We start from the raw sequence: 18,086 nt of genomic DNA, 5'->3' as shown, positions 1-18,086 counted from the left end.
GTTAAAGTTTTAGTTATGTTTCTTGGGTCGGATGATGTTTTATTGATGTTTCTTTGGTTTGTTGAAGTTTTAATTATTTTTCTTTTGTCGGTTGAAATTTTAGTGATGTTTCTATAGTTGGTTGAAGTTTTAGTGACGTTTCATTAGTCCGTTTGAAGTTTTAGTTATGTTTCTTTAGTTGCTTGAAGTTTTAGTGATGTTTCTTTGGTTGCTTGAAGTTTTAGTGATGTTTCTTTGGTCGGTTGATGTTTTAGTGACGTTTCTTTGGTTAGTTGAAGTTTTAGATATGTTTCTTTGGTCGGTTGAAGTTTTAGTGAGGTTTCTTTAGTTGCTTAAAGTTTTAGTGAGGTTGCTTTAGTTGGTTGAAGTTTTAGTGACGTTTCTTTAGTTGGTTGAAGTTTTAGTGACGTTTCTTTAGTTGGTTGAAGTTTTAGTGACGTTTCTTTGGTTGGTTGAAGTTTTAGTTATGTTTCTTTGGTTGGTTGATGTTTTAATGATGTTTCTTTGGTCGGTTGAAGTTTTAGTGATGTTTATTTTGTTGGTTGAAGTTTTAGTGATGTTTCTTTGGTCGGTTGATGTTTTATTGATGTTTCTTTGGTTTGTTGAAGTTTTAGTTATTTTTCTTTGGTCGTTTGAAATGTTAGTGATGTTTTTATAGTTGGTTGAAGTTTTACTGATATTTCATTAGTCTGTTTGAAGTTTTAGTTATGTCTCTTTGGTTGCTTGAAGTTTTAGTGATGTTTCTTTGGTCGGTTGATGTTTTAGTGATGTTTCTATAGTTGGTTGAAGTTTTAGTGACGTTTCATTGGTCCGTTTGAAGTTTTGGTTATGTTTCTTTGGTTGCTTGATCTTTTAGTGATGTTTCTTTGGTTGGTTGAAGTTTTAGATATGTTTCTTTGGTCGGTTGATGTTTTAGTGACGCTTCTTTGGTCGGTTGAAGTTTTATTGATGTTTTTTTGGTCGGTTGATGTTTGAGTGATGTTTGTTTGGTCGGTTGAAGTTTTAGTGATGTTTCTTTAGTTGGTTGAAGTTTTAGTGAGGTTTCTTTGGTCGGTTGAAGTTTTAGTGATGTTTCTTTCGTTAGTTGAAGATGAATTTTTCAGCTGAGTTTGATGAGAAGCAGAAGTAAAGATTGGTCTCCTAACAGTTTATAAAATTCTATTTAAGGACCCACAGGAAGCACAAACAGGAAGCTTCCTAGGTTGGAAGCGTGGAGATGATTTCCTGGTGGAGGAGTAGGAGGAGACATCTCAGGGTGAGGACACAGAGATTCTGTGTTCATGGACAGAGGACGAAGATGAAGACGAGGAAGAACACGATGGATGGAAGTGCACGGGACTGCTCTTTGCCTGAGTGGGACAGTCGCTGTGTGTTTTACCACCGTGTCCTGTCATTCCTGCTATGGATGACTGGCCAGCAAAAAGCACACCTGGAGAACAAACATCATGTTAAATAGCACACCTGGTGAAGAAACATCATGTTAAAAAGCACACCTGGAGAAGAAACATCATGTTAAAAAGCACATCTGGAGAACAAACAACATGTTAAAAAGCACACCTGGAGAACAAACTTCATGTTACAAAGCACACCTGGAGAACAAACATCATGTTAAAAAGCACACCTGGAGTACAAACATCACGTTAAAAAGCACACCTGGAGTACAAACATCATTTTAAAAAGCACACATGGAGAACAAACTTCATGTTAAAAAGCACACCTGGAATACAAACATCATTTTAAAAAGCACACCTGGAGTACAAACATAATATTAAAAAGCACACGTGGGGAACAAACATCATGTTAAAAAGCACACATGGAGAACAAACATCACGTTAAAAAGCACACCTGGAGAACAAACATCATGTTAAAAAGCACACCTGGAGAACAAACATCATGTTAAAAAGCACACCTGGAGAACAAACATTATGTTAAAAAGCACACCTGGAGAAGAAACATCATGGTAAAAAGCACACCTGGAGTACAAACATCATTTTACAAAGCACACCTGGAGAAGAAACATCATGTTAAAAAGCACACCTGGAGAACAAACATCATGTTAAAAAGCACACCTGGAGAAGAAACATCATGTTAAAAAGCACACCTGGAGAAGAAACATCATGTTAAAAAGCCCACCTGGAGAAGAAACATCATGTTAAAAAGCACACCTGGAGAACAAACATAATTTTAAAAAGCACACCTGGAGAAGAAACATCATGTTAAAAAGCACACCTGGAGAAGAAACATCATGTTAAAAAGCCCACCTGGAGAAGAAACATCATGTTAAAAAGCCCACCTGGAGAAGAAACATCATGTTAAAAAGCACACCTGGAGAAGAAACATCATGTTAAAAAGCACACCTGGAGAACAAACATCATGTTAAAAAGCACACCTGGAGAAGAAACATCATGTTAAAAAGCACACCTGGAGAAGAAACATCATGGTAAAAAGCACACCTGGAGAACAAACATAATTTTAAAAAGCACACCTGGAGAACAAACATAATTTTAAAAAGCACACCCGGAGAAGAAACATCATGTTAAAAAGCACACCTGGAGAACAAACATCATGGTAAAAAGCACACCTGGAGAACAAACATCATGTTAAAAAGCACACCCGGAGAAGAAACATCATGTTAAAAAGCACACCTGGAGTACAAACATCACGTTAAAAAGCACACCTGGAGTACAAACATCATTTTAAAAAGCACACATGGAGAACAAACTTCATGTTAAAAAGCACACCTGGAATACAAACATCATTTTAAAAAGCACACCTGGAGTACAAACATAATATTAAAAAGCACACGTGGGGAACAAACATCATGTTAAAAAGCACACATGGAGAACAAACATCACGTTAAAAAGCACACCTGGAGAACAAACATCATGTTAAAAAGCACACCTGGAGAACAAACATCATGTTAAAAAGCACACCTGGAGAACAAACATTATGTTAAAAAGCACACCTGGAGAAGAAACATCATGGTAAAAAGCACACCTGGAGTACAAACATCATTTTACAAAGCACACCTGGAGAAGAAACATCATGTTAAAAAGCACACCTGGAGAACAAACATCATGTTAAAAAGCACACCTGGAGAAGAAACATCATGTTAAAAAGCACACCTGGAGAAGAAACATCATGTTAAAAAGCCCACCTGGAGAAGAAACATCATGTTAAAAAGCACACCTGGAGAACAAACATAATTTTAAAAAGCACACCTGGAGAAGAAACATCATGTTAAAAAGCACACCTGGAGAAGAAACATCATGTTAAAAAGCCCACCTGGAGAAGAAACATCATGTTAAAAAGCCCACCTGGAGAAGAAACATCATGTTAAAAAGCACACCTGGAGAAGAAACATCATGTTAAAAAGCACACCTGGAGAACAAACATCATGTTAAAAAGCACACCTGGAGAAGAAACATCATGTTAAAAAGCACACCTGGAGAAGAAACATCATGGTAAAAAGCACACCTGGAGAACAAACATAATTTTAAAAAGCACACCTGGAGAACAAACATAATTTTAAAAAGCACACCCGGAGAAGAAACATCATGTTAAAAAGCACACCTGGAGAACAAACATCATGGTAAAAAGCACACCTGGAGAACAAACATCATGTTAAAAAGCACACCCGGAGAAGAAACATCATGTTAAAAAGCACACCTGGAGAACAAACATCATGGTAAAAAGCACACCTGGAGAACAAACATCATGTTAAAAAGCACACCTGGAGAAGAAACATCATGGTAAAAAGCACACCTGGAGTACAAACATCATTTTAAAAAGCACACCTGGAGAAGAAACATCATGTTAAAAAGCACATCTGGAGAACAAACATGTTAAAAAGCACACCTGGAGAACAAACATCATGTTAAAAAGCACACCTGGAGAACAAACATCATGTTAAAAAGCACACCTGGAGAACAAACATCATGTTAAAAAGCACACTTGGATAAGAAACTTCATGTTAAAAAAGCCCACCTGTCCAACTTTATTCTTACCATGACTACACATCCTCTCCTCTTACTTTTGCTGTCAGGTGAGGCAGCTTCTGATGATGAAAAATAATACAAACCAATGACAGCATAAATCAATAATAATCTTAGTGATTGGTGCTGTGTATTAAATGTAGTGACACATTTATTCACACACATTTTAGCGTGCGTGGATATCATTCTGGACGTGTGTTTTGTTTTGTAATGTAATCTGTGATATTTCTACCTAAATAAATGCTAGTACATCAATTGAGGAATATGAGGAAAATATTCTGTTATAGTCCTCAATTACAGAATGATTAGCAGACTGATTTTACTAATAAATGGAGACGGTCAAAGCGTTGTCATGCGGAGCTACCAATAACGTGCACAACATGTCATGTACAGAATGTCAGAGGCATTCATTCAGGTAGAAACATCACAGATGACATGAGCAAACATCTTTGACAATCAAAGCATGATCGAAACAATCCACATTTTATGTTATTAATGCGTGAAACTGCTATCTAAACATGGAAGTGTAGCTCCTCCTCTGAATGCAAGTGCTCCTACAGCAGGAATACAAACTCTGTCAGGGATACACCAACACACTGCAGGTCATTTTGTATTGTTGTTGAAAGTGTGTTCATGGCCATATTGTGTTGAGCTGATTAAAATATGTTTAATAAACATTTCACTAAAGCATACACTTAGTAATGATGAATAACTGTATCTATCTGCGATTAATCGTAGTGGATTTTGAGTTAACTATGAACAGAATGCGTTTAGTCGCGATTAAATATTTTAATCGTTTGACAGGGTGTACACCGCCTTCCTTGTCCAGTCTGTATCTCACCTTCTTTGTCCAGGGTGTACACCGTCTTCCTTGTCCATGGTGTACCCCGCCTTCCTTGTCCAGGGTGTACCTCACCTTCCTTGTCCAGGGTGTACCCCGTCTTCCTTGTCCAGTGTGCACCCGGCCTTCTTTGTCCAGTGTGTACGACACCTTCCTTGTCCAGGGTGTACCCCACTTTCTTTGTCAAGTGTGTACCCTGCCTTCCTTGTCCAGGGCGTACACCGTCTTCCTTGTCCAGGGTGTACCACACCTTCCTCGTCCAGGGCGTACCCCGCCTTTCTTGTCCAGTGTGTACCCCGCCTTTCTTGTCCAGGGTGTTCTCCATCTTCCTTGTCCAGTTTGTACCACGCCTTCCTTGTCCAGAGTGTACACTGTCTTCCTTGTCCAGTGTGTACCCCGCCTTTCTTGTCCAGGGTGTACCCCGCCTTTCTTGTCCAGTTTGTACCACGCCTTCCTTGTCCAGGGTGTACCCCGCCTTCCTCCAGCGCTAAGATCAAGAAGCAGCAACATGGATGACGCATCAGCATCCATCGTTAGCACTAGATCATTAGTCATTTTTGCGAGGGCTGTCTCCATAGAGTGATTTGCCCTGAAACCGGATTGAAAGGGTTCAAAGAGATTGTTGGATGTTAAGTGTTCATTTAGCTGCTGTGCAACAATTTTTTCGAGGATTTTCAAAAATAAACGGAAGGTAGTTTACCATGAGGTCAGGATCGAGGTTAGGTCTTCTGAGCAGAGGATGAATAACCGCTTTTTTGAATGCTAGGGGAACAGTGCCAGAGGAAAGTGATAAGTTTATAATATTTAGCACTGATGGTCCTAATATTACAAACAGTTTCTTGATAAGTTTCCCAGGAAGTGGTCAAGTAAACATGTTGTTTGTTTTATCCCATTTACACGCCATAGGAGTTCCTCTAATCTTATTTAATCAAAAAGAGAGCGACTATTTTGGAGGGCAATATCCGTCGTATGTACATTCGTATCTGTGTTAATAAAGCCCAGTTGTAGCTGCGATGCATTGTCTTTAATCTCCTTTCTAATGAGTTACATTATCTTATTAAAGAAATTCATAAAGTCATCTGCCGAGTCGGTGGAGCTACTGGGAGGAGTCCCTTGTTGGGTTAGCGATGCCACTGTACTGAACAAATATTTAGGATCGTTTTTGTTGAGGCGGATGGGATTTGAGTGGTATTTAGCTTTAGCTAAGGTAAGCATGCGTTTATAAATTATTAAACTATCACTCCATGCTTGATGGAAAACCTCAAGTTTAGTCGCGCGCCATTTGCATTCCAGATTTCTACATGATAATTTAAGAGCTCTAGTTTCTTCTGTAAACCATGGGGTACGCCTTTTAGGGGCCCTTTTTAGCTTTAGCGGTGCTATACTATCAATGGTCTCGCGCAGGGCGTCGTTAAAGTTGTTAGTGAGGTTATCAATAGAGCCCACATAATTTGGGAATGGTGCCATTACCGAAGGCAGTAGGCCAGCAAGAGTCATCGTTGTGGCAGCATTAATGTTGCGGCTGCTAAAGCAGTTATTATTATTAGCTTGTTGACAATGAGTCAGAACTTCGAATTTTATAAGGTAATGATCGGACATTACTTAAGTATACGGGAGTATCATAACTTTGAAGGTGGTGACACCCCTGACAAGCACTAGATCTATCGTATTACAGTTGCGTTGCGTGCGATGCGTGGGATGCATGGGATCATTTATTATTTGTGTAAGACCACAGCTATCAATTATAGTCTGGAGCGCCACGCACGGAGGGTCTGATGGGGTATTCATATGGATATTTAAGTCCCCCATTATAATTATATTGTCGGTGTGCGTCACTAGATCCTTTGGCCTGAGCTGAGTCCGCCCACTAGGCCACCATTTCTAGTCCCCCCCTCCCACCCCTTCGCTTTAGTTTTATTTTTCAATTTTTCGCACTTTTATTATTATTATTTTTATTCTGCAAATTTTTACTTTTTATTCGACCCCTTTTACCGTATTGCATTTGCACTATCTTGTTCAGCACATTCATTGTTTATGTTCTTTGTTCGTTTTGTTTTGTTTTGTTTTTTGCTCTATGCTTTTTTAACCTGTAAAGCACTTTGGTTCAATTTAAAAGTTGTTGAAAACGTGCTATATAAATAAAATTGACTTGACTTGACTTGACTTGACTAGATCAGCGACAAAGTCTGAGAATTCACTGATAAAGTCCGAATAGGGCCCAGGGGGGTGGTAGATAACAGCCAAGTAAAGAGGCAGCGGTGCGACAGACCTCATAGTAAGCACCTCAAATGATTTATATTTATTACTTAGGTTAGGGGTAAGGTTAAGGTTTTCATTGTATATTAGTGCGACCCCCACCCCTTTTAAGGGGACGGGCAATATGCGCATTCGTATAGTTAGGAGGAGATGCCTCGTTCAGCGCAAAAAATGTGTCTGGTTTGAACCAGGTTTCGCTGAGACCAATGACGTTAAGATTGTTGTCTCTAATGATCTCATTAACTAATAACGTTTTGGAAGACAATGATCTTATGTTTAAAAAGCCCATATTATAGGTAGTGGGCTGTTTTGAGGAATTTTTGTTAAAGTTATCCGTAGTAGTAATATTGATAATGTTGCGTTTATTTTGCATAGTGCGCTTTAAATAATTTTGACCATATCTCGGAATTGATATGACGGGAATCTTCAGGTTGTTTGCTTGGTGCTGCGATACACTGAACGCATCAAAATTTGCCACCTCAGTAGAATGCATGTCCACCTCTGGCACAGTCACTGCAGAAAAAACATTATGTGCGTTGTGTATTATTCTAGAAGAAATCCTATGTGTGCAGGGATTTTCCAGCCTGGCGCTGGCTAGTTCTAGTTTAACTAACTCCTCACCCGGACTAACAGTCACTTTAATTGCCTGTGACCGGGCTTGCTCTAGTGTAGTTAGTCAGGTGTGACTCAAACAATAATCTATGTTCCTAGTCAGGATGATGGCACCTTCCTGGTTAGGGTGAAGGCCGTCCCTCATCAGCAGGCCCGGTTTGCCCCAGAAAGAGGGCCAATTATCAATAAACATTAGTCCCTGTTGTCTACAAAAACAGGCCAGCCACTTGTTAAGCGAGACTAATCTGCTGTATCTCTCATCATTGCCTCTCGCAGTCAGGGGGCCAGAGACAAGTACTCGATGCCTGGACATCTTTCTAGCGAGATTACAAGTCCTAGGTATGTTCCTCTTTGTAATCTCTGACTGTCTCATCCTAGTGTCATTGGAGCCAACGTGTACAACTATGTTTGCATAACTAGTGGTGCGATTAGCCTGTCGTACTTATTTACTAGGCCTGTTGCGGAGTTAGCTCCCTAGGATTAGCTTCAATGTAAGGTGCTCTGGCCCCAGGAATACACTTAATTGTGGCTGGTTTGCTAAGATTTAGTCCCTTATGACTAAAGTGTGGTGCCCGGTAGACTGGTTCACCGTTGCTTATAGGCCATTTAGGGCTGCTATAAGCTGGGTTAGTTAGCTCGCTACAGCTAAAGCTAGCAGATGTGTCCGCAACGTCTAAATTTACGAGATTACTCTGCTCTAACTGGCGGACACGGCCCTCCAACAGAGCCAACTTATCCATGAGAACGGTGCACGAAGAGCAGGGAGCCATACTCACGGTATTTATTTCACTGAGTCAAGTTCTTGCTGTCTTCGGGGAAGTGGTCATGACGTGTCGGAGCAGATTCCTTCAGACCGACGCCGCCTTTCTCCGCGCTAGCTTCGTTCTAATCAGCTGAGTCCGGATCTGAAGAACTTACTGGTCTGTGCTGTGACACACCTGCCCACTTGGCTATCCAAAAAGGGTAATGCATTATCTTTGATATCCTTCTGAGTGAACTGGAAGTTTCTGTCCACAGAGTAGATGTGTTCCCTAAACAGTTTTTGTCATTTAACTTATGTGTCACCAATAAATCCTGTCCGGTACTGTTCTCAGCCATGTTTTTGCTTCTACAAAGATTGAGGCAAAGTTCGAGTAGCTCACATTCCTGGTCCAGAAAGATTGTTGAGTCCTGCAGACCAGAGTTGTTGTTTCAGTGGTTCCCTGGTGGCGCTAATGGCTGCTGTGAACAGTCATGTGACGTCTCATCTTTAGCAAGTCTCACTTACGGATCTAGCTGGTGAAGTCTGTGGACTCATGTTGTGAACTATCTCCAACAGTGGGAACGGTGAACAGATATTTGGAAATTTTGATTCTGCCGATTACAGACCAAGTGGAGGAATGGGTCCTCGGGAGTTTTTGCAAATCCGTGGATGCAAAGTGTCGCCAACCTTGACTGCAGGTGGCTTCCTACAGGCCGTGCAGTGGTCTTTTCTGGCTTCTGAAGACTTCCCATGATCGTTTTTCATTTGTGTTGTCGTCACCCGGTAGAGAACACTCAGAACCATCAAGGAAAGAGCGGAGAAGGTCGCTACCATCCTAATTGAACTGTCAAATCCTCCTGGACAGGAAGTATCAAGAGGCAAAAAACTGTACCAGCCTCACTCTGAACTTTGCAGATACTCACCGGCGCCCTCGGACAAAAAGTGTGTCTCTTGGCGGACAACTGAAGAGTCGGTGGCTATGGTGGCCTTCCAACTTGTCCAGGGTGTACCCCGTCTTCCGCCTGAATGCAGCTGAGATAGGCTGCAGCACCCCCCGTGTCCCCAATAGGGACAAGCGGTAGAACATGGATGGATGGATGGATTCTGCCGATGACAGACTAAGTAGAGGAATGGGTCCTTGGGAGTTTTTGCAGTGTCGCTAACCTTGGCTGCAGGCGGCTACCTACAGGCCGTGCAGTGGCTTTGTCCTTTCTCCCTATTCTGGCTTCTGAAGACTTCCCATGACCGTTTTTCATTTATCTTGTCGTCACCCGGTAGAGAACACTCAGAACCATCAAGGAAAGAGCGGAGAAGAGCTCTACGATCCTAATGGAACTGTCAAATCCTCCTGGACAGGAAGTATCAAGAGGCAAAAAACTGTACCAGCCTCACTCTGGCCTTTGCAGATACCCACCGGCGCTCTCGGACAAAAAGTGTGTCACTTGGCGGACAACTGAAGAGTCTGTGGCTATGGTGGCCTTCCGACGTGGATCGATTGTACACTGTAACTCTCCAACGTCTGGCGTGTGAAGTGACAAATATCCGACTTACCCTCTGACATCCAATGTCTTTGTCTAAGCATAGGAGCAGTAATTACTCACACACACATACACACACCAGACAATAAGCCCCATCGACCGTGAATCCACAGGCCCAGTTGGGAGATGTTTAACTTTTTTAACTCTATTGGAGCGCCACTTCATTACCATGGATTTTATAGCAAAGACATGAAATTGCGTGGCGGACTAAGCAGCGGGGCGCCGCTATAACTTATTGGATTTCCTTGCTGCAATTACATCGGCAAACGGAGCTTCTATTTACCTGTGTAGACAAGTCCATTTATTTCTATTGACATGTTGATGCTGCTAATGCCGCTGGTAGACAGGTTCAATGCGCGCTCTTGTCCATCATCTGTCAAGACAGGAGGCAGAGGGAAACTCGATAAGAGCATTTAGAAGGAAGCGCGGCCACCACCGCTCTCCTGGTCCTCCTCACGCCGACACCACCCAGACACCCGTACATCCTTTTCACCAGTCGTCACACACCCAACTTGACAGTCCACATGATTTGATATAACATCAGCGGTATCAAACATCAACAATCATGACAAATACGCCCACATTCAGTGAGAAATGTGTGACATTGTAAAGCTGAATTGTTGATTAATTCATTAATTATTTACTCTCTCATGGGGATTGTTTGTTGAAAATGTAAACAAAGAAACCAAAAAACGTGCAAATAAACTGAATTATAAACATGAAATATTATGTAGGAACACTTCCGGTCTCTTATTTTGAAATTGTCTTCTACGCTTCTGCTAATTACAACAAGTACTAATACTTCATGCCACTACTATTTACAACAAGTACTAGTACTTCATACTACTTATGTGGAGAAAAGTACTAATACTTCATACTACTGCTAATTACAACAAGTACTAATACTTCATGCTACTGCTAATTACAACAAGCACTAATACTTCATACGACTGCTAATTACAACAAGTACTAGTACTTCATACTACTGCTAATTACAACAAGCATTAATACTTCGCACGACTGCTATTACAACACGTACTAATACTTCATGCTACTGCTAATTACAACATGTACTAATACTTCATGCTAATGCTAATTACAACAAGTACTAATACTTCATGCCACTGCTAATTACAACAAGTACTAGTACTTTATACTACTTATGTGGAGAACAGTACTAATACTTCATACTACTGCTAATTACAAGTACTAATACTTTATACTACTGCTAATTACAACAAGTACTAACACTTCATGCTACTGCTAATTACAACAAGTACTAATACTTCTTGCTAATGCTAATTACAACAAGTACTAATACTTCATACTACTGCTAATTACAGCAAGTACTAGTACTTCATACTACTGCTCATTACAACAAGTACTACTCCTTCATGCTACTCCTAATTACAACAAGCACTAATACTTCATACGACTGCTAATTACAACACGTACTAATACTTCATACTACTGTTAATTACAACATGTACTTATATTTCATGCCACTACTAATTACAACAAGTACGAGTACTTCATACTACTGCTAATTACAACAAGTACTAATACTTCATACTACTGCTAATTACAACAAGTACTAATACTTCATAGTACTGCTAATTATAACAAGTACTAACACTTAATACTACTGCTAATTACAACATGTACTAATACTTCATGCCACTACTAATTACAACAAGTACTAGTACTTCATACTACTGCTAATTACAACAAGCACTAATACTTCATACTACTGCTAATTATAACAAGTACTAATACTTCATACTACTGCTAATTACAACAAGTACTATTACTTCATACTACTTATGGAGACAAGTACTAATATTTTACTCTACTGCTGGTTACAACAAGTATTAAAACTTCATACTACTTACGGTGACAAGTACTAATATTTTACACTACTGCTGGTAACACATACTAATACTTCATACTACTTATGAAGACAAGTATTAATATTTTACACTTCTTATGGTTACAAGTACTACTACTTCATACTACTTATGGAGACACGTACTAATACTTCATACTACTTATGGAGACAAGTGCTAATATTTTACACTACTGCTGGTTACAACAAGTACTAATACTTCATACTACTTATGGAGACAAGAAGTAATATTTTACACTACTGCTGGTTACAACAAGTACTAATACTTCATACTACTTATGGAGACAAGTACTAATATTTTACACTACTTATGGTTACAATAAGTACTAATATTTCATACTACTTATGGAGACAAGTACTAATATTACTAATATTTTACACTACTTATGCGGACAATAAGTACTCATAAATATAATTCACTAATATTACTAATAGTATTATTACATAACTAATATTTTACACTACTTATGGAGACAATAAGTACTCATAAATATAATTCACTAATATTACTAATATTTTACACTACGTATGGTTACAATAAGTACTAATATTTCATACTACATATGGCGACAAATACTAATATTACTAATATTTTACACTACCTATGGAGACAATAAGTACTATAAAATATAATTCACTAATATTACTAATAGTACTAATATTACTAAGATTTTACACTACTTATGGAAACAATAAGTACTAATAAATATAATTCACTAATATTACTAATAGTATTATTACATTAGTAATATTTTATACTACTTTTGGCGACAATAAGTACTCATAAATATAATTCACTAATATTACTAATGCAATTATTATATTAGTAATATTTTACACTACTTATGGAGACAATAAGTACTAATACATATAAATCACTAAAATTACTAATAGTGTTATTACATTAGTAATATTTTTACTATATATTATATTTACATTACTTATGGAGACAATAAGTACTCATAAATATAATTCACTAATATTATTAATAGTATTTATTACATGAGTAATATTTTACACTACCTATGGAGACAATAAGTACTAATAAATATAATTCACTAATATTACTAATAGTATTATTACGTTAGTAATATTTTACACCACTTGCGGCGACAATAAAAAAAAAAGTGTTCTGACTTCAGGGATTACTTGTTGAAAGGTTTGTCTGTGATGGTGTTATTGATTTCCATCAGCCGAGTTCATCCAGCAGTTTTTTATCCACAGATAAAAACATCACAATTCTATAATCCTGGATCAAAGCACTCACATCAAAAATGATGACACCGTTTATATATTTATACATGTGTTTATATATTATACATGTGTTTATATGTTTATACATGTGTTTATACATTTATACATGTGTTTATACATTTATACATGTGTTTATATATTATACATGTGTTTATATATTATACATGTGTTTATATGTTTATATGTTTATAAATGTGTTTTTATATTTATTTATGTGTTTATATATTTATACATGTGTTTATATAATTATACATGTGTTTATATATTATACATGTGTTTATATGTTTATACATGTGTTTATATGTTTATACATGTGTTTATATATTTATACATGTGTTTATATATTATAAATGGTAAATGGGTCGTACTTGTATAGCGCTTTTCTGCCTTTTTAAGGATGTGTTTATATGTTTATACATATGTTTATATGTTTATAAATGTGTTTATATATTTATTTATGTGTTTATACATTTATACACGTGTTTATATGTTTATACATGTGTTTATATATTTATACATGTGTTTATACATTTATACATGTGTTTATATATTATACATGTGTTTATATATTATACATGTGTTTATATGTTTATATGTTTAGAAATGTGTTTTTATATTTATTTATGTGTTTATATATTTATACATGTGTTTATATATTTATACATGTGTTTATATATTAAACATGTGTTTATATGTTTATACATGTGTTTATATGTTTATACATGTGTTTATATATTTATACATGTGTTTATATATTATAAATGGTAAATGGGTCGTACTTGTATAGCGCTTTTCTGCCTTTTTAAGGATGTGTTTATATGTTTATACATATGTTTATATGTTTATAAATGTGTTTATATATTTATTCATGTGTTTATACATTTATACATGTGTTTATATATTATACATGTGTTTATATGTTTATACATATGTTTATATGTTTATACATGTGTTTATATATTTATACATGTGTTTAGATATTATACATGTGTTTATATATTATACATGTGTTTATATGTTTATACATGTGTTTATATATTTATACATGTGTTTATACATTTATACATGTGTTTATATGTTTATACATGTGTTTGTATATTTATACATGTGTTTATACATTTATACATGTGTTTATATGTTTATACACGTGTTTATATATTTATACATGTGTTTATATATTTATACATGTGTTTATACATTTATACATGTGTTTATATGTTTATACATGTGTTTATATATTTATACATGTGTTTATACATTTATACATGTGTTTATATGTTTATACATGTGTTTATATATTTATACATGTGTTTATATATTATAAATGGTAAATGGGTCGTACTTGTATAGCGCTTTTCTGCCTTTTTAAGGATGTGTTTATATGTTTATACATATGTTTATATGTTTATAAATGTGTTTATATATTTATTTATGTGTTTATACATTTATACATGTGTTTATATATTATACATGTGTTTATATGTTTATACATATGTTTATATGTTTATACATGTTTATATATTTATACATGTGTTTATACATTTATACATGTGTTTATATATTTATACATGTGTTTATATATTATACATGTGTTTATATGTTTATACATGTGTTTATATATTTATACATGTGTTTATACATTTATACATGTGTTTATATATTTATACATGTGTTTATATATTTATACATGTGTTTATACATTTATACATGTGTTTATATGTTTATACATGTGTTTATACATTTATACATGTGTTTATATGGTTATACATGTGTTTATATATTTATACATGTGTTTATATATTTATACATGTGTTTGTATATTTATACACATGTTTATATATTTAATTATGTGTTTATACATTTATACATGTGTTTATATATTTATACATGTGTTTATATATTTATACATGTGTTTATACATTTATACATCCATCCATTTTCTACCGCTTATTCCCTTCGGGGTAGCGGGGGGTCGCTGGAGCCTATCTCAGCTACAATCGGGCGGAAGGCGGGGTACACCCAGGACAAGTCTCCACCTTATCGCAGGGCCAACACAGATAGACAGACAACATTCACACTCACATTCACACACTAGGGCCAATTTAGTGTTGCCATACATGTGATTATATATTTATACATGTGTTTATATATTTATACATGTGTTTATATGTTTATACATGTGTTTATATATTTATACATGTGTTTATATATTTATACATGTGTTTATATATTTATACATATGTTTATATGTTTATACATGTGTTTATATGTTTATACATGTGTTTATATATTTATACATGTGTTTATACATTTATACATGTGTTTATATATTTATATATGTGTTTATATATTTATACATGTGTTTATATATTTATACTTGTGTTTATACATTTATACATGTGTTTATATATTTATATATGTGTTTATATATTCATACATGGGTTTATACATTTATACATGTGTTTATATATTTATACATGTGTTTATATATTTATACCTGTGTTTATACATTTATACATGTGTTTATATATGTGTTTATATATTTATACATGTGTTTATACATTTATACATGTGTTTATATATTTATACATGTTTTTATGTGTTTATATATTTATACATGTGTTGATATATTTATACATGTGTTTATATGTTTATACATGTGTTTATATGTTTATACATGTGTTTATATATTTATACATGTGTTTATATGTTTATACATGTGTTTATATATTTATACATGTGTTGATATATTTATACATGTGTTTATATGTTTATACATGTGTTTATATATTTATACATGTGTTGATATATTTATACATGTGTTTATATGTTTATACATGTGTTTATATATTTAGGCTGCTGTGCTAAGAACTGTGTACTTGCCTTACAAGAGAGGAAAGCAGAGATATCATTGATTATTTCTATGATTGCCCCCAATCACTTTCATTGATTGATTGATTGATTGATTGATTGATTGACAATCATCAACGATAACATTAGAAGTTGTATAAGTTAATAACTTTCCAATTAAGACACGGTAACAACTAATTGTCTAGCATTAGCATTAGCATTAGTAGCACAATGTTTAATTTTATTATCACTAATCAGTGTTGATGCTCTGGACTTTATTTGTATTATCTTTGTGACAATGACAATAAAAACATTTATATTGAATCAGCCTGCCCTTCTAGCAGTAATATCATGTCTCAATCCTGACTGATATCATGTATCAAACCTGACTGATATCATGTATCAAACCTGACTGATACCATGTATCAACCTTGACTGCTATCATGTATCCATCCTGACTGATATTGTGTATCCATCCTGACTAATATTATGCATCAAGCCTGACTGATATCATGTATCAACCCTGAATGATATTATGTATCAACCTGACTGATATCATGTAGCAACCCCTGACTGATATTATGTATCAATCCTGACTGATATCATGTATCAATCCTGACTGATATCATGCATCAACCCTGACTGATATTATGTATCATCCTGACCAACTGATATTATGTATCAACCATGACTGATATCATGTATCAACCTGACTGATATTTTGTATCAATCCTGACTGACATTATAAATCAATCATGACTGATATTATGTATCAATCCTGACTGATATTATGAATCAAACCTGACTGACTGATATTTTGTATTAATCCTGACTGATATTATGTATCAACCAGACTGATATTATGTATCAACCAGACTGATATTATGTATCAACCCTGACTGATATTATAAATCAAACCTGACTGATTGATATTATGTATCAAACCTGACTGATATTATGAATCAACCCTGACTGATTTATATCATGTATCTACCCTGACAGATATCATGTATCAATCCTGACGGATATTGTGTATCAACCTGACTGATATTATGTATCAACATGACCAATATTATGTATCAATCTTGACTGATAGCATGTATCATTCCTGAGCGATACTGTGAGCAGCCATGCAGACACAGTCGATACAAGAGAAGTCTTCTTCTTAATTAGCCTGGATCATTAAGTCCAAGTGACACATGACTTGTCCTCAATCTGCCAGCTCAGCATTTTTCTTCTCACACAAGTTTTCTAGTAACAAGTATTTCTCCAGACCACAAGCAGTACACGTACAGTATGTATTGAATAAAGCAGTGCACGTACAGTACATGTACAGTATGTATTTAATAAAGCAGTACACGTACAGTACACGTACAGTATGCATTCAATAAAGCAGTACATGTATAGTACATGTATAGCAGGGGTCACCAACGTTTTTGAAACCAAGGGCTACTTCTTGGGTAGTGATTAATGCGAAGGGCTACCAGTTTGATACACACTTAAATAAATTGCCAGAAGTAGCCAATTTGCTCAATTTACCTTTAACTCTGTTATTATTAATAATTAATGATATTTATCTTTGTGGAAACACTGATCATCTTAATGATTTCTCACAATAAATATATATAGAAACAGATAAATATCAATATGCAACACTTTATTTTTATATTTTCTCTAAGTGCACATTTTTCAAATTGAACATTTTCAAATGATCACTTCTAAGACAGTCTTGTGAAATCACAATATCCCATTTTAACTAGCTAGCCACTAACATTTTTTAACAAATCATGAATTACTTTGCACCATGTTTGTACAAATAATAACTCATGTAAAATACAAAAGTAAACTCTCAAATTTTTAAATCATGTCACACTTTTAACTGGACACCAAATCTGTTATCTGTTTCTTTGTCAGTTAGTGGGAAGCCTGGCATTGCATGCTGTTAACTAGTGTGTTGTACTCCGGTGTGTAACTTGACACTGCAACTCTGAGTGAGTCTTGCAGATGTGCATCAGTGAGGCGTGTTCTGTGTTTGTTCTTGATGAAGTTCATGTCAGAAAAGGCTGATTCACAAAGATATGATTTTTCCTCA

The 18,086-nt window shown here is 35.5% G+C and overlaps 1 protein-coding gene across 1 annotated transcript in view; it reads right to left on the bottom strand.

Moving 5' to 3' along the window:
• Positions 1-1,250: 1,250 nt before the first annotated feature.
• arid3c (AT rich interactive domain 3C (BRIGHT-like)) overlaps positions 1,251-18,086 on the bottom strand; it is a 57,061-nt gene continuing 40,225 nt past the window's right edge. Inside the window, exons 7-8 of the mRNA XM_062023954.1 lie at positions 10,268-10,357; positions 1,251-1,429 (exon numbers count right to left, since the gene is read on the bottom strand). Coding sequence (XP_061879938.1) covers positions 1,251-1,429; positions 10,268-10,357 — 269 coding nt within the window. The remainder of the gene's footprint in view (positions 1,430-10,267; positions 10,358-18,086) is intronic.

Source organism: Entelurus aequoreus, linkage group LG17 (assembly GCF_033978785.1).
Source record: "Entelurus aequoreus isolate RoL-2023_Sb linkage group LG17, RoL_Eaeq_v1.1, whole genome shotgun sequence".
In the NCBI taxonomy this organism is placed as follows: domain Eukaryota; kingdom Metazoa; phylum Chordata; class Actinopteri; order Syngnathiformes; family Syngnathidae; genus Entelurus; species Entelurus aequoreus.
Note: the sequence above shows the minus strand (reverse complement) of the source record. Positions and strands in the feature narration are given on the sequence as shown.